Source organism: Vanessa atalanta, chromosome 6, assembly GCF_905147765.1.
Source record: "Vanessa atalanta chromosome 6, ilVanAtal1.2, whole genome shotgun sequence".
Taxonomy (NCBI): domain Eukaryota; kingdom Metazoa; phylum Arthropoda; class Insecta; order Lepidoptera; family Nymphalidae; genus Vanessa; species Vanessa atalanta.
Window position 1 is genome coordinate 1543969 of NC_061876.1, and position 17039 is coordinate 1561007.

The window sequence follows — 17039 nt, forward strand, 5'->3', positions numbered from 1 at the left end:
TGCTATTTAATCTTTAATTTGTACATGTAAACATAATATTTTATAACTACTGTATAACGATAACTTTGTAGACATAAATAATATATCTATCTGAAACTGGTATTACAAATACAACATTAATTATAAACCTTAGGCTTTAAATTGTCATTATAAAAATATTTTGTTTATTAAACAAAATCCTTTTTTATGTTTTAAAATTAAAATATATTTATATAATCCATTGTATTCGCCTTTAAGTGGTTTTGTTTAAAAGATAGTAAAATAGTATCGAAGATCGCAAACAAGTACCGCGTCTCGTGTCACACGATAATGTAAAGCTGTCACTGACTTCGATAAATCCTGACGCTCCACCAAGTACGGAATCGTTAAACGCTATATTTATTGCCCACACGATTAGTCCAACACAGTCCAATATATTCGCGGTAACTTGTTGCCGCTACGTGGATAGTTATTTCGTAAGTAGGAATGTTTTAAAGCGGGAAACGCAAGGTGATTCACTTTACCAGACCATTCGATCAGATGTTTCTATCTAAACTTGTACTCTACATATTTTTAACTAAATACACCTTTCTAGATTTTTATTTTATTTAAATTAAATAAATATTTATATATAAAATATATCAAAACTATCGAATGAAAATAAAATTCCCAAATGACTTTCCATCTTATAATACATGAGACCTAAATATCCATCAAATGCCCATTGATCTGAATCCCGAATTTCAATGGGTTGAAGGATTAATATTTAATCGTCTGCGATGCAATGACTCGGGTCTTCGGGAGTGATAATCGCATGGCAATTGTCGGTAGGAGTCGGTAAGCAGCGCGGCGGCGCGCGTCTGCTCCGCTATCGATCCCAACCTAAGGTGCCGCGTACCGTGCCACCCGCGCCGTTACACCGCAAATATGCGACCTTGAACCCTTCACCAGCCTAATAATTGCATACCGACCGCTGCAACTCTTTATCTAATTGCATCCACAGCGCCAACTTCGTTATGAATATTCATTTTTTTTAAATTGACTGTTACCGTTTCGACGATTCTCATATTCGTTACGATTTAAAATTAAATTATTTTTTACATCATACAAAAAATAAATTTATTGAATTTTATTATTTATTTTAATTGTATAGGCAATGTTCTCATGGGAAATATTTGGCAATTAGTTTTACCCTAATCAACATAACAATATGATAACGTCTATAAACTGATAGTGAAATCCGTGGAGACGCTATCGAGATCGCCCGCGACCCGGTCGGTCGTGACTCGCTCCGGTATCGGTGTTGTACGGTAAGCGAACCGTTCGTCGGTTATGGCCTTGGAAGATACGATGAAGCCAAGAGCCGGCGCGATAATGATTGCAGTATACATGAAATAACTGCAACTCTCATACTAGCGGTATCCGCGTGAGGTATCACTTAAGGAGTTACCTTTATAACTGGATTCTTGTTTTGCTCAATTCGCTATATTTTATTACGCTCGAAACAAATAACACGAAGATTTTATTGAGCGTTGTCGTTTTTTATCTTGGATGTATATACAACCTTTATTTACGTTCTCGTATTATTAATAATATGTGTATAGCAGTCTGAAATAGTCCGTTGAATCATCAAACCAGTAAAATTATTCTTACTTGAGTTGGCGTTATTGTTGATACAATTATAATCTATTTGTTTTTGCGGTAAAATATATTCTTGTTAATTTGTATTAGGTTTAACGCGTCCGTCTAACACAATAACAAAGTGTCTGGTAAATAAAATCAATGAGAACATCGCCAGAGATCCGTAATTAATTCATTTATAATGCTTATTCTGCGGAATACTGCTTTGTTACTTGACGCCCTTGAACACCTCGACGATATGCTCTCACGACTTTGTTTGGAACGAGATCATAATACCAACAATTTTTATACGCCATACGTCAAAATTCAAATTCCTGCGGAAGAGTATATCTCGACGGTTAAGAAAAACGGATATCTATTAAAAACTAATACATAATTAAAGATTAAAACCGTCATCTATGTCAGCATGCGCTAGATACTGGAAAAACTAGTTCAGCCGCGGCGCGAGATGGCGCGCGCACCTGGAACACGAATGTCAAGGCTGCACGCTTGGAACCGCTCCAGCACGACGCGTGCACGCGCAAAAACTTATATCCTAAACATATATTTTGACATATATAGAAATATGGCTTAATATCTTCAATGATTTACTCCTGTTAATGATATAATCCTGCTTTTAAAATAATGATCTATTCGAAATAATAAGAAATCGTATTTGTGTCTATTTTATTACGAATAAATAAGGTGTAAAATTCAATGTCATTTATATTGTTGCCGGCCGCTATAGTAAGCATGTGTGTCGCGCGCGACAAACACAAGCACGTGCAGCGAGTGCTCTAGTGACGTCACAGGGGTCGCCCCCGCCCTGCCTCCCAGTGAGAAAAGGATGGCGCTAGCCGGCGGGGCGGCAACAGCGCGCGGGCCGTTTTGTTTTCACATGGAACGCTAGTGATAGGCCGAGTTTATCTTCCGATTGCGAATGCAACAACAGCTATTTCAAGCGTACCTTACCGCTGCACAACAATATACGTATCTTTATCGCTTCCCCGATGCTCTGCTATTGTGGTCGTTTCATTGTCATCTCGACCTTGTTCGTACGTAATTATTGACAGATTGTATATGGCAATGTTTTCGATATCTGAATTCTAATTAGGACACTCCAATTAGATATAGAGGCGTACACCTAAGATAGACTTATACTAATCACTTTGTTGCATGACAAAGGCGATATCGTTACTATTGATAGCTGCAATGTCAAGGCGATATTAAATATGCGCAGGCGCATTCCATTATCTCTTGACGTCTAAACATATTTTAAAAACAAATACGGTCTTAATAATAAATTTCAATTTTAAAATTCGTAAACATCTTTTATTTCATTTACAGAAGGCGATCAAGGTTCCTGGGAGAGCGGGCTTTCCTACGAGTGTCGCTCGCTGCTGTTCAAGGCATTACATAATTTAATCGAAAGGTAAGTACGCCAAATATTTTTGTATGAATACTTTAAAACAAGTCCAAAAAACATGAGACACGAATACGTCCACGTCATACGTCATTACCCGTCGAAAGAAATATTTATTTTGTAATCTTACATGATCCATACTTAAACAAGTGTAGAACATAGAAAAACTTAGTTAATTTCACTTTCTCGGTTCGCTCTTGCAGTTTCTCTTGGAATATTCTAGTTATTGCCATCTACGTGACAGTTTAGTCTCTTGTCTTACTTTTGTGACTCGATAACGCCTCGATCCTACGCAAAACCGGCACCAGAGACACACCGGTTTAAGAAGCGTTCTCTTTCTACTCACAACTTGTCAACGTCGTTTGTTGTGTAATCACTGTTTTTGCACTACAATATACATGATATACTAACGTTATATAATATATTAAAATAATATTATATCTAATTTAAAGTTTAAAATTGTTTTACATGAGTTTCTTCCGCCAGACACATGTCTTTTTGTAGTTGTTAACAATTAATCTTTTGTTTCGTTGTTGTAATAAATAGAATTAGACACACACGTGTCTTCGGATATTATGCTATTTATAAAATATTCGACTCATATAATTGTACAGTAATCAATAAATAATTAATTACTTAAGCCTCATATTCTAAATTAATGCGTCGAATTCGCTTAGAATCGGTAAAAAACGTATTATTAATAATAATAATTTATTGGCACTTTTTTGAGATTTGATTTATTGTCGCTAGATCAATCGTAATTCGTAATCGTGCATTGCGCACAATTATTATGTTTTGCACCTGGCGTGCGGGCTTGCGCGGGCGCATCGCCCGACGTCATCGTTACGCGAAGGTCGTTGAATCGGCCGTTGGGGTGTTCTGAAAATGTTTGACCTTTCTACAGGTCTTGGCTATTCAACCTGATCTAGGCTTAAACGTTTAATAATTGTTCTGTTATAGCTATTATTATTAATTTAATTGTTAGAATTATGAATGATCAATGCGCATTACCGCTTCTAATTATTTTTAATAAGTACATATAAATATATGTATATAGTACTGTACAAAGTTTAATAAAAATAGTAGAGCAAATTGTGTATGTAAGTGCAAATAATCAGCGAATGCCCGGTGTTTTGTTGTTTATCGTCAAGGTCATTACACCTCTTATGTTAGTTAATTTTTCACACAACCACTGCACTTTATTTCAACATCCTAGTCAATAACCCGAGTGCTTTGTGTAAACGATAAATGGAGTGAGTTCTTAGAGCGGTATCGGCCAGGCCGGCTCGGATATGAACGAAATCCAGACGAGTCGTTGACCCCGACGGCGGCACGTCAAAGAAACAATGCGTGCGCCGACGATCGCGACAATTTTACGATACGTGTTGTAATGAAGGGACGAACGTTTCAACTTTTTTTTTTTCACTTTAGTTTTTATTTTTAAAGGCTATTAATGTCGTCGGATCCCTCATTGCGAGTGTTGCTGCGATGCGGTAGATAAAAGGTTGTCTTATTAAACGGCGGTGTTAGCAAATATTTATAAGCGGTGTTGCCGGTTAAAAGAGAGCTTAAATAAAATTAATATATTTTATAATGTCTTGTTAATCGTGTTTTTATTAATATATTTTTCTTTGATCATCTGTTTAAGGGCGGCCATATAAATTTATTAGCATGTTTAGTGTTTTACAACCGATCTTCTTCTTAAGAATATTTTGTTCCATAAATAATATTTATACGATCGTTATTTTCTTCTCATTCCTTTGTCTTTATTTTAATTTAATAGATGTACAAAATTTGTCTTTAGTTTTTTTAATACATACATTTTTTTAAATGATCGTTCAAAATATATTTTAATTAAATACTGCGGTATAATTATTTAAAATCCCAAGATCAGTATACAACGTATAAAATGTTTTATATAATTAATGTTCAAGGCCTATTTATTAATTGTTTTTTTGTTATTACCATGACAAAAACACTACACGTTTAATACATCTCTAGCGTAAATATAAGCGAAGCATTAGGTTCACAGCGAACAATTACACGACCAGTCATACATAATTACACATACATATAAAAAGATTAAAATTCTAACGTCTACGTCTACCAGAGTCTAGCCCTGATACTGTGAATCCCCATCTATAGTTCCCCGAGCGACCGCTAGAAGCGCTTTAATTCTTTCCATATCATTCGAATAATTTACTGTTACTTTTAAGAGTTTTATTGATATATCTTACTTAAATTAAATGAAATTCGAAATAGCGTCGTTTTTTACTATTAAATTGAATAGAGATAATTTGTATAAAACATTTTATTAAATAATAAGATCGCTTAAACAAAGCCTAAAATGTGAAATTATTACATTATATTATATATGTTTTTAACAAAATAATAATAAGTAATGGGAATTTTCAACAATTATTTTAATATTGAGGTAAATAAAAATATATATGCGACAAATCATTGTTCTCACGTTATTTTTTATTCTTTTATTTTACAGATGTCTGTTGTCGCGAGACTTTGTGAGGCTCGGGAAGTGGTTCGTTCAACCATACGATGGCGACGAAGAGGATGTTGGCAAGAGGTACTTGTTCTGGTTGTAATTAAAAAAAAAATTAAAACACAATATATTTTTAATTTGTTTGTTATGTATAACGGAAGCTTATATTTGAACCAGCTGCACTCACTAAGCTGTTTCAAATAAGCACTCGTGGTAACACGTGGGCTCGCTTCCAACAATAACATGAAGATCTCTGTGTTGCACTCGTTAAGACATCAGAGTGAGACTTCGTTCCCCTTCAAACAATATAATTAATTTGATATTCTTAAAAAGCAATAATTGATCCTTAGAGCCCGATAGATTAGCCTCTCGAACATTATTTTACAGTAAGTAACTCTCTAATTTCGTTTTCCAGTCCGTGGCACCTGTCGTTCTCGTTCGCGTTCTTCCTTCACGGGGAGAGTACGGTGTGTGCGTCCGTGGACGTCCGCCAGCACCCGCCCGTGCGGACCCTCACCGCCAAGCGCCTCGCGCGCCTGCACTCGCGTGGGGATAACAAGGGTGAGTTTGCAGTAACTAGGACTGTGCAAATCAAGTTTCAACCGGTTCGAACATTGAGATCACACGAGTCGAGCTACTGCAGCTCAATTGCAAAATAGCTGCAAGTTACGAGTGTATCGGATATGCAGTTAAGTTGCATATCACTTGACGTTTTAAGTTGTAATCATAGCAACGGTAAACTGTATTTATGAATGGCATAGAAAGCAAATAAACACTACATACCCAATACAGTCTACATACATACATACATGTAATTTCGTTAACAACCAACCTGGTAACTATATTTAGGAATACTAGTACGCTGTTGCTGGATTATAGTGATAGTATGAAAATATTTTTCAAAGCCATCACATGTTTAAGTCTTTTTTTTTTTGGTATAATTAAAAATATATTTATAGCTATAATATTAAATATATTTTTAAAATTCATACATCAAGTTTTAAAATCGGTTTTAAGTTAAATTTTAGGGGTTTCTTCTATATTTCTTAAATTACAGGCGTAGAAGAGAGACAAATATATTTTTTCATATTTTTTGTAATGATGTGTAGATATTTTTATTTGGTATTGTGGTTTATGAAATTATTTTCGATTTAATGCAATAATTGATGTAGCATCGAAGTGACCTTATATCTCTGATGACAGTGATCCTGGCTCCCTTCGGTCTGGAGGGCCGCGTGACGGGTCGCGAGTGGGGGGACGGTGACGCGGCCACGGCGCGTCTGCTGGATGCCTGGCGACACCTCTACCCGCTCGAGCAGGGCTGCGGCGCCGTCGAGGTGACAAGACTTACATAATTTGTCAATTATATTGTCAAAAATATATTTTTTAAAAACCAATTTCAGATATTTTAATCTTTAAAAAAGCCTTGGCTTGCGTATATAGTGAGCACTCACCTTCAGGCGGTCCATTGACTAGATCACTTTTCTAAAATAACAATATACGGAACATATATGTATATGTTCTGTCCATTAACCGTCACACTATTCCTAAATAACTTGTCAATGCACCAGGTGGAGTGCGGCGGCGTGCGCATGCGCTACCCGGTGCCGTACGTGCTGGTGACGGAGATGGAGGCGCCGCGCGACGCGCCGCCCACCGCCGCGCGCCTCGCCACGCGCGCGCTGGCCGCGCTCGCCGCGCCGCGCCCGCACCAGGTACGCTGCGGACGCTCGTGTCGCAGGAAGTTGGAAACGGAACTCTTCTTCATTCATGAATATTTCCGAGTTAACTTCCGATATTAATCAAAGAAAACTTCACATTTGAATTATGTTTGAGATAGCATACATAATTCGAAATAAGTTTTCGTACAATTGTATTTTCTCTATTATCGCATGAACATTTTTTATTTAATCATTCTTTGTTGTCTGTTTGACACCATAGTAAACAGCTTTGTGATATATTTGCGTAATTTAGATTTTCGCAAACCATGTATTTGAACATATTCATCTTATGGCATTAAATAATTGAACACTTGATTCTTACAGACGGCGGAATTGTGTTACGCGGAGTTGTCGGGCGACGCGAACGACGATTTCGTCGACCCCACCAGGAAGACACCCTGTACCTGCGCCAAGTGAGTGCTTCAAAACGATACATGCTCGAGCTACCGCTGTAGATTCCTATGATTCAAAATGAATAGAGAAATATGCATTATTTTAAACTTTTAAATTCCTTGACCTTGATCTTGTTACTTCGTATTCTATGCGCATGTTCGTTATTTGTACACGACAATATAAGTAACACTCAAATAAAATTATTTGTATAATTAAATTCTTGATGATCTTGTTAAAAATATATAATGCATATTTTTCAATTTCAATATAAATATATATTATGTATGCAGTAGTCAAATGCAGTATATTTACTTACATAGCAGTAGATGTTCGAACCTTGTGTTTGCGTATTTATGTATGTTATGTATTAAGCAATTATTCGTAACATATTTATTTATGAAATGCAAACTGTTATTTACTACGGTAAAGTTCCGTCGATCACATTCTAAAAGATGTTTTAAATAACAGTATTGACGAGGGTGACATATTCACTTAGTGAAAAAACCCTCTATAATAAATAAAGATAAAAAAAAAAAAAAATAGTATTCTAAAATATATTGTATTCGTATAGACTGTTGTCGACGAAATTTTCTGTAAGAAATGAGCGATTTTCCAGACGGGTGTAGTTCTGTAGATAGATAGGTAGATGTTATGTATGTGAATGTTTTATACAGTATGAATAGTCACAAGTATTTTATTATAGATTTTAGTCTGTAGAGGGATATAAGCTTCACTAACGGACATCTCTCAGTGAGACGTGATCGTTAGACTTCTTATATATTATATATATATATATATGCATGGCTGAGATGTTTCTGTTTTAAATTATTATTAACACTTAATGTTTTGTTTTCCATTTTCTTTTGTTTTTAACATCTCAGTCACTGTATCCGATGCGTACAAGCTTCTGTCACACTCGATACGAGCGTAACTAATTATTTTGAATATTCGCTTCAGTAGAGGTCGAAACGAAACGTAATTTATCAATTACGTGAACTTAATACAAGTAGATAGCATAAATATTTAATTCGTTCTATCCCTTTCGTAAAAAGTACTTGCATGTTTTTTTATAAAACATAAGTCCTTCCTTCGAGATACTGTAATATGACTCGTGTGCGTAAAGAGCAATCGAGACTCGGAACCGAGCGTCGTCGGCGAGGCCCTCGAAACGACGGTCGGTCAAAGCATAGATAACGCTCGCGCGGTAGGAGCGGCCGGTAGAGTGTGACAGGGGCGGGTGTGCGGCGCGGGCGCACTAGCGTTGTGTTGTGCAGGTGGCGGCGCCGCCGCGCCGCGCGCCCGCGCCCGCCGCCCTTCCATCGCCGCGCGCCCCCGCCGCGACGGCGCCCCGGGGCCGCGCCCGCCGCGCCCGCCGCGCCGCTCGCGCCCGCGCTGCTCGCCAGGTACGTACCTCTGTCGACTGTCTGGCGCCACGCGCGCGCCCGCACGCCCGCACGCCGAGGGGCACCACGTCACGTGAGCAATTGAGTTTGATTCTATGGCCGTATTACTTTTAAATATTATGATCGATAAAGTTAACGGACTCTAGTACTGACCGTCTAGGACCTCGAAAATGCAGCACCACAGACTACAACCACAAGGTAAGGCGACTTTTTTTATATCGACAGAAGAATAAATAAAGTGACGACTAGTTTAAACTAAACGTCAAGCGTAACCTGGTGTACATCTGATTCCAAGTAAGTGGTGTCGAGTGACATGTTAGCCTTGCGTGTAACTTCCATCCAGCATAGCTATCTGAAACATCTTAACATATCACCATACACACGAATAATGCAACACCTTTTTGCCGCATGCCCTTTTGCCTCAAATTCATATATTTTATATTGCCTCTGTAGAATTATAAGCATGTATTACTTATCTATGGTAAATTGCATGTTTGTGTATTTTATATATCAAGTTATAATATACTATATATACTTATATAGAAAAATGTCTAATAATAATAATGATGAGGTTCTTCAACTGATTCAAATATTATTTTGAGTACTATAATATATCATTTAATTAATGAAACCAAAAAAAAAAAAAATACACATCAAATGTTACTTACAAAATCGTTTCATACTTTATTCCAGGATACAACACGTAGTCATTTTATAAATAACATGGAAATAGAAAATGTATAATAGTGATAAAATATAACATAAAATAAAAAGTACCTCGTAAATGTTTTTTTTTTTTTATTTTATTTCTATGTCGACATTATGTTCCATGTGTCAATGTTAGGTAATGCGTCTGTCCATTTCGTCATACATGCATAATAACATCTACCTCATCTCAATACTCTTAACTCGCTCGATTCATTTCATAATTCCGAACAAAATGCTGATTTCATTCATCATGATGGGCAGTGTCAGTGATTGTGCGTGTGTTTTTTTAATATTTCTGTAAATTCTTAAAGGAAATTCAGTTTTCATCTATAATAAATAAAGAGTCGGCCACATGACTGCTACTGCGCTCAAACGTTTCAATGTATTCATAAAAAAATATATAAAGTTTCTTCTGCGTAACAATACTCATAGAGCACCTCGCGATGTCAGCATTTGGAAAATGTTAAACCAGCAGGCTACGGGGTGGTCTCTCGGAGGTCATGTGCCGACTCGCGGAGTGGTGACGCGGTCGCCAAGCGCCACATTCCAATCCGTGTCTCATGTTGCCAGGGCCAGCGGGTGCGGGTCGGGCTGCACGGGCGGCGGCGGCGCGTGCTCGCCGGGCAGCTGCGGCGGCGCGTCCCCCGCCGGCGCGCCCTCGCCGCACCACGCGCACGCCGCGCTCTCCACGCTCACCACGCTGGCGGCTCACCAGGTGCCCACGACGACGACGCCTAACTGATATTTATTTTGATGTCGCCTTTGAAATTATTGTCACACTGATTTTATTTTGTATTAATTCTTAGGTCAATGTACCGACGACGCTGCATACGCCGGCGCCGACGCCCGACCCTTTGGCGCCGCCGACACCCGCGCCCCCCTCTGCGCCGCCGCACAAGAACTATGCGCAGGTACCGCAATCTATTCGAATTTATATAGATGTATTCTTGTAGAGAAGTAAAGACGGTGAATGTACTAAAAATATAAATTATTAAACAGTTAGACTAATTATAACCTTTATGTCAGGGTGAGTCTCCCGGCGGCGGCGGCGCGGCGAGTGCGGGCTCGCCCGGCGGAGCCAGCGCGCCCGCGGAGCTGCTGCGGCGGCCCGCGCTGCCCGCGCCCGAGAAGCGCCTCGACCCGCTGGAAGACGAGCACTCGCTGCACATGCTGTACGACTACACCACCGTACACGCATGGTGAGCTATAACACGTACACATAAGACAACACATGCAAGAGCATGAATATATCCTATGTACCCGCAACACCTAACCCAACACTCCCCTCTAATCCTAGGATTATTTGATAGTGACGCGATGTAGCGACTCGTGAGAGATCATTCGTGCAACGCATGCTATACATGTGAGAATCACGCTTCCGATTAGAAGCAAGCATTCTTTGTCATTATGAACCATGCCTTGCGTTCCATAAATAGTTGCGGCTGTAAAACTATATATTATCATACATAAACATGGCAAGAACAGTATACAATTAGCAGTATTCACGCCGCAAGTGACTTGCTGCGAGCTAATGATGAATGCAAGTCTCTATATATTATATATATATTTGATGTATATGTACTGTCAATATTCGTATAAATTTTAAATAGCAAAATATATACCTAAGACAATCAGTTTCATTTCACTTGTAACTTAAAATTGTCACACAATTTTTTTTTTTTTTTAATAATGTATGTGTCTGTAAATAATGTTAGTTACGTTTTCAACGCTATCATATGGCTATCAGGTACTGTAGTTATATTATAGTATTATTTTAGGACACTAGAATTATTTGTTATAATTTTCTTTGCATTTTTTACATAATCATTATAGTATTCAATTGTTATTTTCTTTACTTATTCTTAAACTATAAGCGAGTCGATACATGTTTGGATCGGAGTCATGTACTATTCAATGTGAATCGTTATCTCGCTATAGTATCTGTTGGTGACCAATAAGCGCATCAACAACTTTTAAGCTTATGGTTGTTTGTGTTAAATATTGGCTACATGTGTACTTTATTTTAAATATTGTAATTAATGTAGTGATACTGTATGTTAATGTAGTATTAACTGGTATCGTCATAGGCAGAGCAGGACGCTGAGTCTAGTGCCTAGTAGAGGACCGTGACTGCTAAGCCTTTGGCTATACAACTAGCAAATAATTTATATGATTTCCTTAACATCTTACATTATTACTACTCACTACAATCGGAATAATGGCTATGTATAAATGTGTTTACTATACCAAATATCTCGCTGGGCACAGGCTGGAGCACCCTGTGAAGCGGTTCAAAAGCGCGGAGGGCACGTTCAGCGAGGAGCTCGCGCTAGGCGTGGCCGCCGGTGACCTGTACGCGGGGCACGACCACACGCGCCTGCCCGCCACGCCCCTTCGCGACTACGCGCTGCACGCGCACATCAAACACGAAAAGCAGGACCACGTCAGTACTCCCTAACGACTCACCCGGCCCCTCTCATAGTTTGCCCAACATTCGTTTTATTGCTGAAAATACTTCACGGATAATTTAGAGCCTAAAATTACATAGCAGCTCCCATCGATTTCTTTAAAAAAATATCTTATACATAATCAAACTCCAAGTAAAAAAATAATATTATGACATAACCAATTGTTTATTTTTTGTTATATGATGTAACTGAAATTAAAATTATATTTTGTATTCGTCGTTAATTCTAGGAGGATGCAAAAGAGTACAAGAATCTTTTTACGTCGGACGGCTTATGTCCGACTCTGAAGGACCTCGAACAAATATTTGATAATTCGGACGATGCAGCCAGTGGTGATGAGACGGTAAGACTTGTGAGTGTACCCTTTTTATTATCTACTCTTATAATATTAGAATGCATGTTATCTTTTGAATCTCTTGAGCTCGATAATTTTTAAAAATAAATAATTACATTAAATTACGAATTCAGTACATATTAGTTTTGTGTGTAAAACTTTTATTTGATCAAATAATGATGCATTATTTATCGTTTTAGCTACAAGTGCAAACGCCGCCCGATTCGAACAAGTCAATGGAGGAGACGCGGTGCCTGAGTGGTCGCTGCGTGCGCGCCGAGGAGCTGAGCAAGATGTTCCCCACGCCACCGAGCATGGAGGCGCATGCGCAACCCTCTCCGGGCTTCTCCCCGCCCGACGACGCCCAGCAGACACATGCGCATGCGCACTCGCACGTGCACGGCCACCGCGCGCATGGGTCACCGCCTCCCGACCCTATTGAGGTATATATATTTCTTTAACTTTATATACATTTTATTTGCATGATGTACTTACATAAAAGTAATTAAAGTTTAATGTCGTTTAGGTAGGATACATATATTAAAAAGTTTTTTTGGTATAAGATAATATAAGTTCAGTATGAACTATTATAATGCTTGACCCAGTGATACCGGCAGTAATACACAAGTTTATAAGAATATCACGTGATTATATATTATACTCTTGCACTTTTCACAGGATTGGTCATATGTGTTCAAACCGCCTACGATATGCAAGTATGTGGGTTCGTCCAAGTATGCGCCTCTGACTACTCTTCCGAGCCAGATGTTGCCTCCGGTGGCGTTACCACCACACGCAGTATACCGACCGCGCTGGCAACGCGCCAAACAGGACTCCGAACGTGATGAGCATGCGCAGCCGCACCGAACTGAGTCGTCCAATACAAATAGTACGATTGTTTAATCTCATACTTTTATCTTATTTAAATATCGGAAACAAAATTCTTAGAATATATCGTTTCGATTCAGGTGGAAGCAATACTACAAGTAGCAATAACAGCACCAGTGGTGTGAAGCGATCGATATCGTCCAGCAACGAACGCGTCAACAGTGGCGCCACCTCCGGTACGGAGACGCGTGCGTCGCCCCGGCGACCGGGCGCGCCCTCATCCGCAGCTCCTTCTGCGATTAGTACATCGCCCGCCTCGCCACGCGCTGCTGCGCCAGCCTGCCCATTATTACTCAATGTGCTACTAGCAGACACCGTGCTCAATGTCTTCCGAGACCATAACTTCGATAGTTGCACGCTCTGTGTGTGCAATGCCGGCGCAAGGGTAAGAAAAACTAATACAATAAGTAATAAAATTAGGTAGTACTCGTATTTAATAGCATTTTGCGAGATTTTCTTGAAGGCTGAATTTCATTCGATATATGTCAAACGAAACTATTGCTGTCTAAAATTATTCTTATGGGATTATTATAATTTAATTGATATATTGTTTTATTAACAGATGGTTGGAAATATTCGCGGTGCGGATGCAGGAACGTATCTGCCGGGAGGTGATTGGGGCGGCAGTGTCGATGATGAGCCTTCTCGATGTTCGTGTGGCTTCAGTGCTATTGTTAACCGTCGACTGGCGCATCGAGCGGGGCTGTTTTACGAGGTAATTTTGACCAAAATGAAGAAGTGTAAAAATTACTATTAAAATTGTGGACATTTAATTTTTTTTCCATCAAAAAAATTCCATTGCAGTATTCGATATTTGTTTAAATATATATCTAAGTTATATAGTAATTTAAACTCAACATCAACCTTCCACAGGATGAGATGGAGATCACGGGTATAGCGGAGGAACCGGGCGGGCGCAGCGGTCGCGGCACGCTGGGCGACGTGGCGGGTGTCGTGGTGGCGCAGTGCGCGGCGCCCGCCGGCGGCGCCGCCTCGGCCCTCGCCCGCGCCGCGCGCCGCGCCTCCGCACACTCGCCCGACCACTTGCGCCTCAACCTGCTCGAGTTAGTCGTCACTGCTACATGTACTAGTGGCCATTTCATGCCATGTGACCGATGCTATAATGCGCCTCCCGTACCTCCCAGGTACTCCGACGGTGGAGCAGCAGCGGCGCGAGCTTTACGCGCAGCGGCAGGAGGCGCAGCCGCGTCGTTACCCGCACCCACCCCCGCCACCGCCGCCACTGCCGGCACCGGCGCTGCGGTGCATCGTTGGCCCTTCATCGGTGCACGAGCGCCGCGCTCCTCGAGAGATGTCGTCAGGTACTCCCTTTTTCCTAAATGAGTTATCTTGTAGTAGATGTAAATAAACAGACGGTTACAAAAAAATACAATAAAATATTAAAGTGTTAATTATTGAGAATTTTTCCAGAATTAATACGAGACAATACAAGATGGGAAGAATTACGCTTCTCGGAAATACTTCTACATTCATTTCACGCACGTCTATTTTTTTATGTATTTAGTAGATGAATTTAAAAAAACAATTTTAGTGGAGAGAAAATGTTTACAGTATTTATTCAATTATGACAGATTAATGCGTCGCCTTCGGCCGCTGCTCCAAGACGCGATACAAAAGCGTTGTTGCGGCGCTCGTATGTGGGACGGCGTAACGGGCCCGCTGACGTGGCGGCAGTTCCACCGCCTGGCCGGCCGTGGCAACGAGGACCTGTGCGAGCCGCAACCCGTACCTCCTCTGTTGGTTGGACACGACCGGGATTGGATCTCGCTGTCGCCGTACGCCCTGCGGCACTGGGAGCGACTGTCGCTTGAACCTTATTCGTACGCTCGAGACGTGGCCTACGTTGTATTGGCGGCGGACGGCGATTACTTGTCGGAACCAATAAAAACGTTCTTCCGGGAGTTATCGGCGGCCTACGAGTCTTGTCGGCTGGGTAGACATCAACCTATTGCTAGGATAGCGCGTGACGGTATCGTGAAGACGGCGCCTAGTGACGGCGAACGGTAAGCCAGATTTACAATTCACAATAAAATGTATTTAACATATTTTTAAATATTTTATGGTTTAAAAACCATGTTATTGTGTTTTTACACGACTAAAACTTCAGAAGCTCTGTTATTTTAATTGTATAAACCATATTATGTATCTGAACGTTATTTGTCATTCATAATATACATATTTTTTAGGGATTCAAACTATGAAGAATGGACGGGAGAGTTACCTCCTGGAAGATTAGGAGAATATATGAAAGCCTATGCGGAGACTCTGCGATCGAACCTCGTACCGCAGCTAGCTGCGCTAAATGTTGACCGAACATTATTCGAAAGTAGGTTTTATTTTATATTAATAGAGTAAAATAAATAAAAAATATACTTTACACACAAAAATAATGATAAATTTGCCCTTCAGCAAACAATTCGGGTTCAATGCGACCCCCTACGGCGCCGGAGATGCCTGGCACTCCCGGCGGCTGCAGCGGAGCGAGTGCGACGGCGGGCGAACACGAGGCGGAGAGCAGTGGTCTGCCCAGCAGTGCTGCTTGGGAGGAGGACGAGGCGGGCGCGCCGGCGCTCGTGCTGTACGTAGTCGAGCCGCCCGCCGCGCATGCGCACCGCCCGCGCGCGCTCACCGCGCTGCTGCGGCTCGCGGCTCAGGCGCATCACCACCTGCACCACCACAACCCGCTCATCAAGGTATTATATTGCTCTAATTTTTTTTTTAGCATTAGCAGCCCGTAAATGTCACACTGCTGGGATAAAGGCCTCCTCTCCCTTTGAGGAGAAGGTTTGGAGCATATTCCACCACGCTGCTCCAATGCGGGTTGGCGGAATACACATGTGGCAGAATTTCGTTGAAATTAGACACATGCAGGTTTCCTCACGATGTTTTCCTTCACCGCCGAGCACGAGATGAATTATAAACACAAATTAAGCACATGAAATTTCAGTGGTGCCTGCCTGGGTTTGAACCCGAAATCATCGGTTAAGATGCACGCGTTCTAACCACTGGGCCATCTCGGCTCATATTGCTCTAATAGCTATGACAAATATTAGTCGTAGGCATGAAATTTTTAGGACATATGGGCATGTTAATAAAATGCAAATTAATCTAACACTCCACAAATGAAATTTCGTACTGTTATTATTTTAATACCTCAAAAATATGTCGATTTTTATTATAGTCACTTAACAACTTTTTAATTTCTATATGGCACAGATAATATCATTAGAAGGCGTCTGTGAGACATGGGGTGCGCTAGGAAGCACTGACGTAGGCGGCATCGGTGGCGGTGCGGGCGGCGGCACGGAGGTGCGCGCGCTGGCCTTCAGCGTGTTCAGCAGCGCCCGAAGGCTGCTCTCGCACTCACCAGCCGGCAAGTCTCTGACGGGCTTCGGCACCGCTGCCAATGCCAACCTCTTCCTTAGCTCGAAAGATGTAAGTAGTAATTATTAATTATATATTTTATGCAGTGAAAAAATTGTGCACTAGAAAAGAACAATAGGTTTTAAAAGTTTTTTATTTTTTATATGTTTTACGATTTTGATCTTTTATTAACTATAGTTAATATTATCTATCATTGT

The 17039-nt window shown here is 40.4% G+C and overlaps 1 protein-coding gene across 2 annotated transcripts in view; it reads left to right on the top strand.

The window, feature by feature from the left end:
* LOC125064946 (mediator of RNA polymerase II transcription subunit 13) overlaps positions 1 to 17039 on the top strand; it is a 60084-nt gene that overhangs the window by 37375 nt on the left and 5670 nt on the right. Inside the window, exons 3-23 of one of the 2 annotated variants that reach the window (XM_047672263.1) lie at positions 2947 to 3031; positions 5523 to 5606; positions 5938 to 6083; positions 6726 to 6859; positions 7094 to 7237; positions 7568 to 7656; positions 10318 to 10462; positions 10554 to 10658; positions 10774 to 10946; positions 12016 to 12190; positions 12445 to 12567; positions 12750 to 12992; positions 13228 to 13438; positions 13518 to 13822; positions 14000 to 14152; positions 14311 to 14501; positions 14583 to 14759; positions 15030 to 15461; positions 15645 to 15784; positions 15868 to 16151; positions 16675 to 16893. In XM_047672263.1, the coding sequence (XP_047528219.1) occupies positions 2947 to 3031; positions 5523 to 5606; positions 5938 to 6083; positions 6726 to 6859; positions 7094 to 7237; positions 7568 to 7656; positions 10318 to 10462; positions 10554 to 10658; positions 10774 to 10946; positions 12016 to 12190; positions 12445 to 12567; positions 12750 to 12992; positions 13228 to 13438; positions 13518 to 13822; positions 14000 to 14152; positions 14311 to 14501; positions 14583 to 14759; positions 15030 to 15461; positions 15645 to 15784; positions 15868 to 16151; positions 16675 to 16893 (3758 nt within the window). The remainder of the gene's footprint in view (positions 1 to 2946; positions 3032 to 5522; positions 5607 to 5937; positions 6084 to 6725; positions 6860 to 7093; positions 7238 to 7567; positions 7657 to 10317; positions 10463 to 10553; positions 10659 to 10773; positions 10947 to 12015; positions 12191 to 12444; positions 12568 to 12749; positions 12993 to 13227; positions 13439 to 13517; positions 13823 to 13999; positions 14153 to 14310; positions 14502 to 14582; positions 14760 to 15029; positions 15462 to 15644; positions 15785 to 15867; positions 16152 to 16674; positions 16894 to 17039) is intronic. The other variant, XM_047672264.1, reaches the window with a different exon arrangement.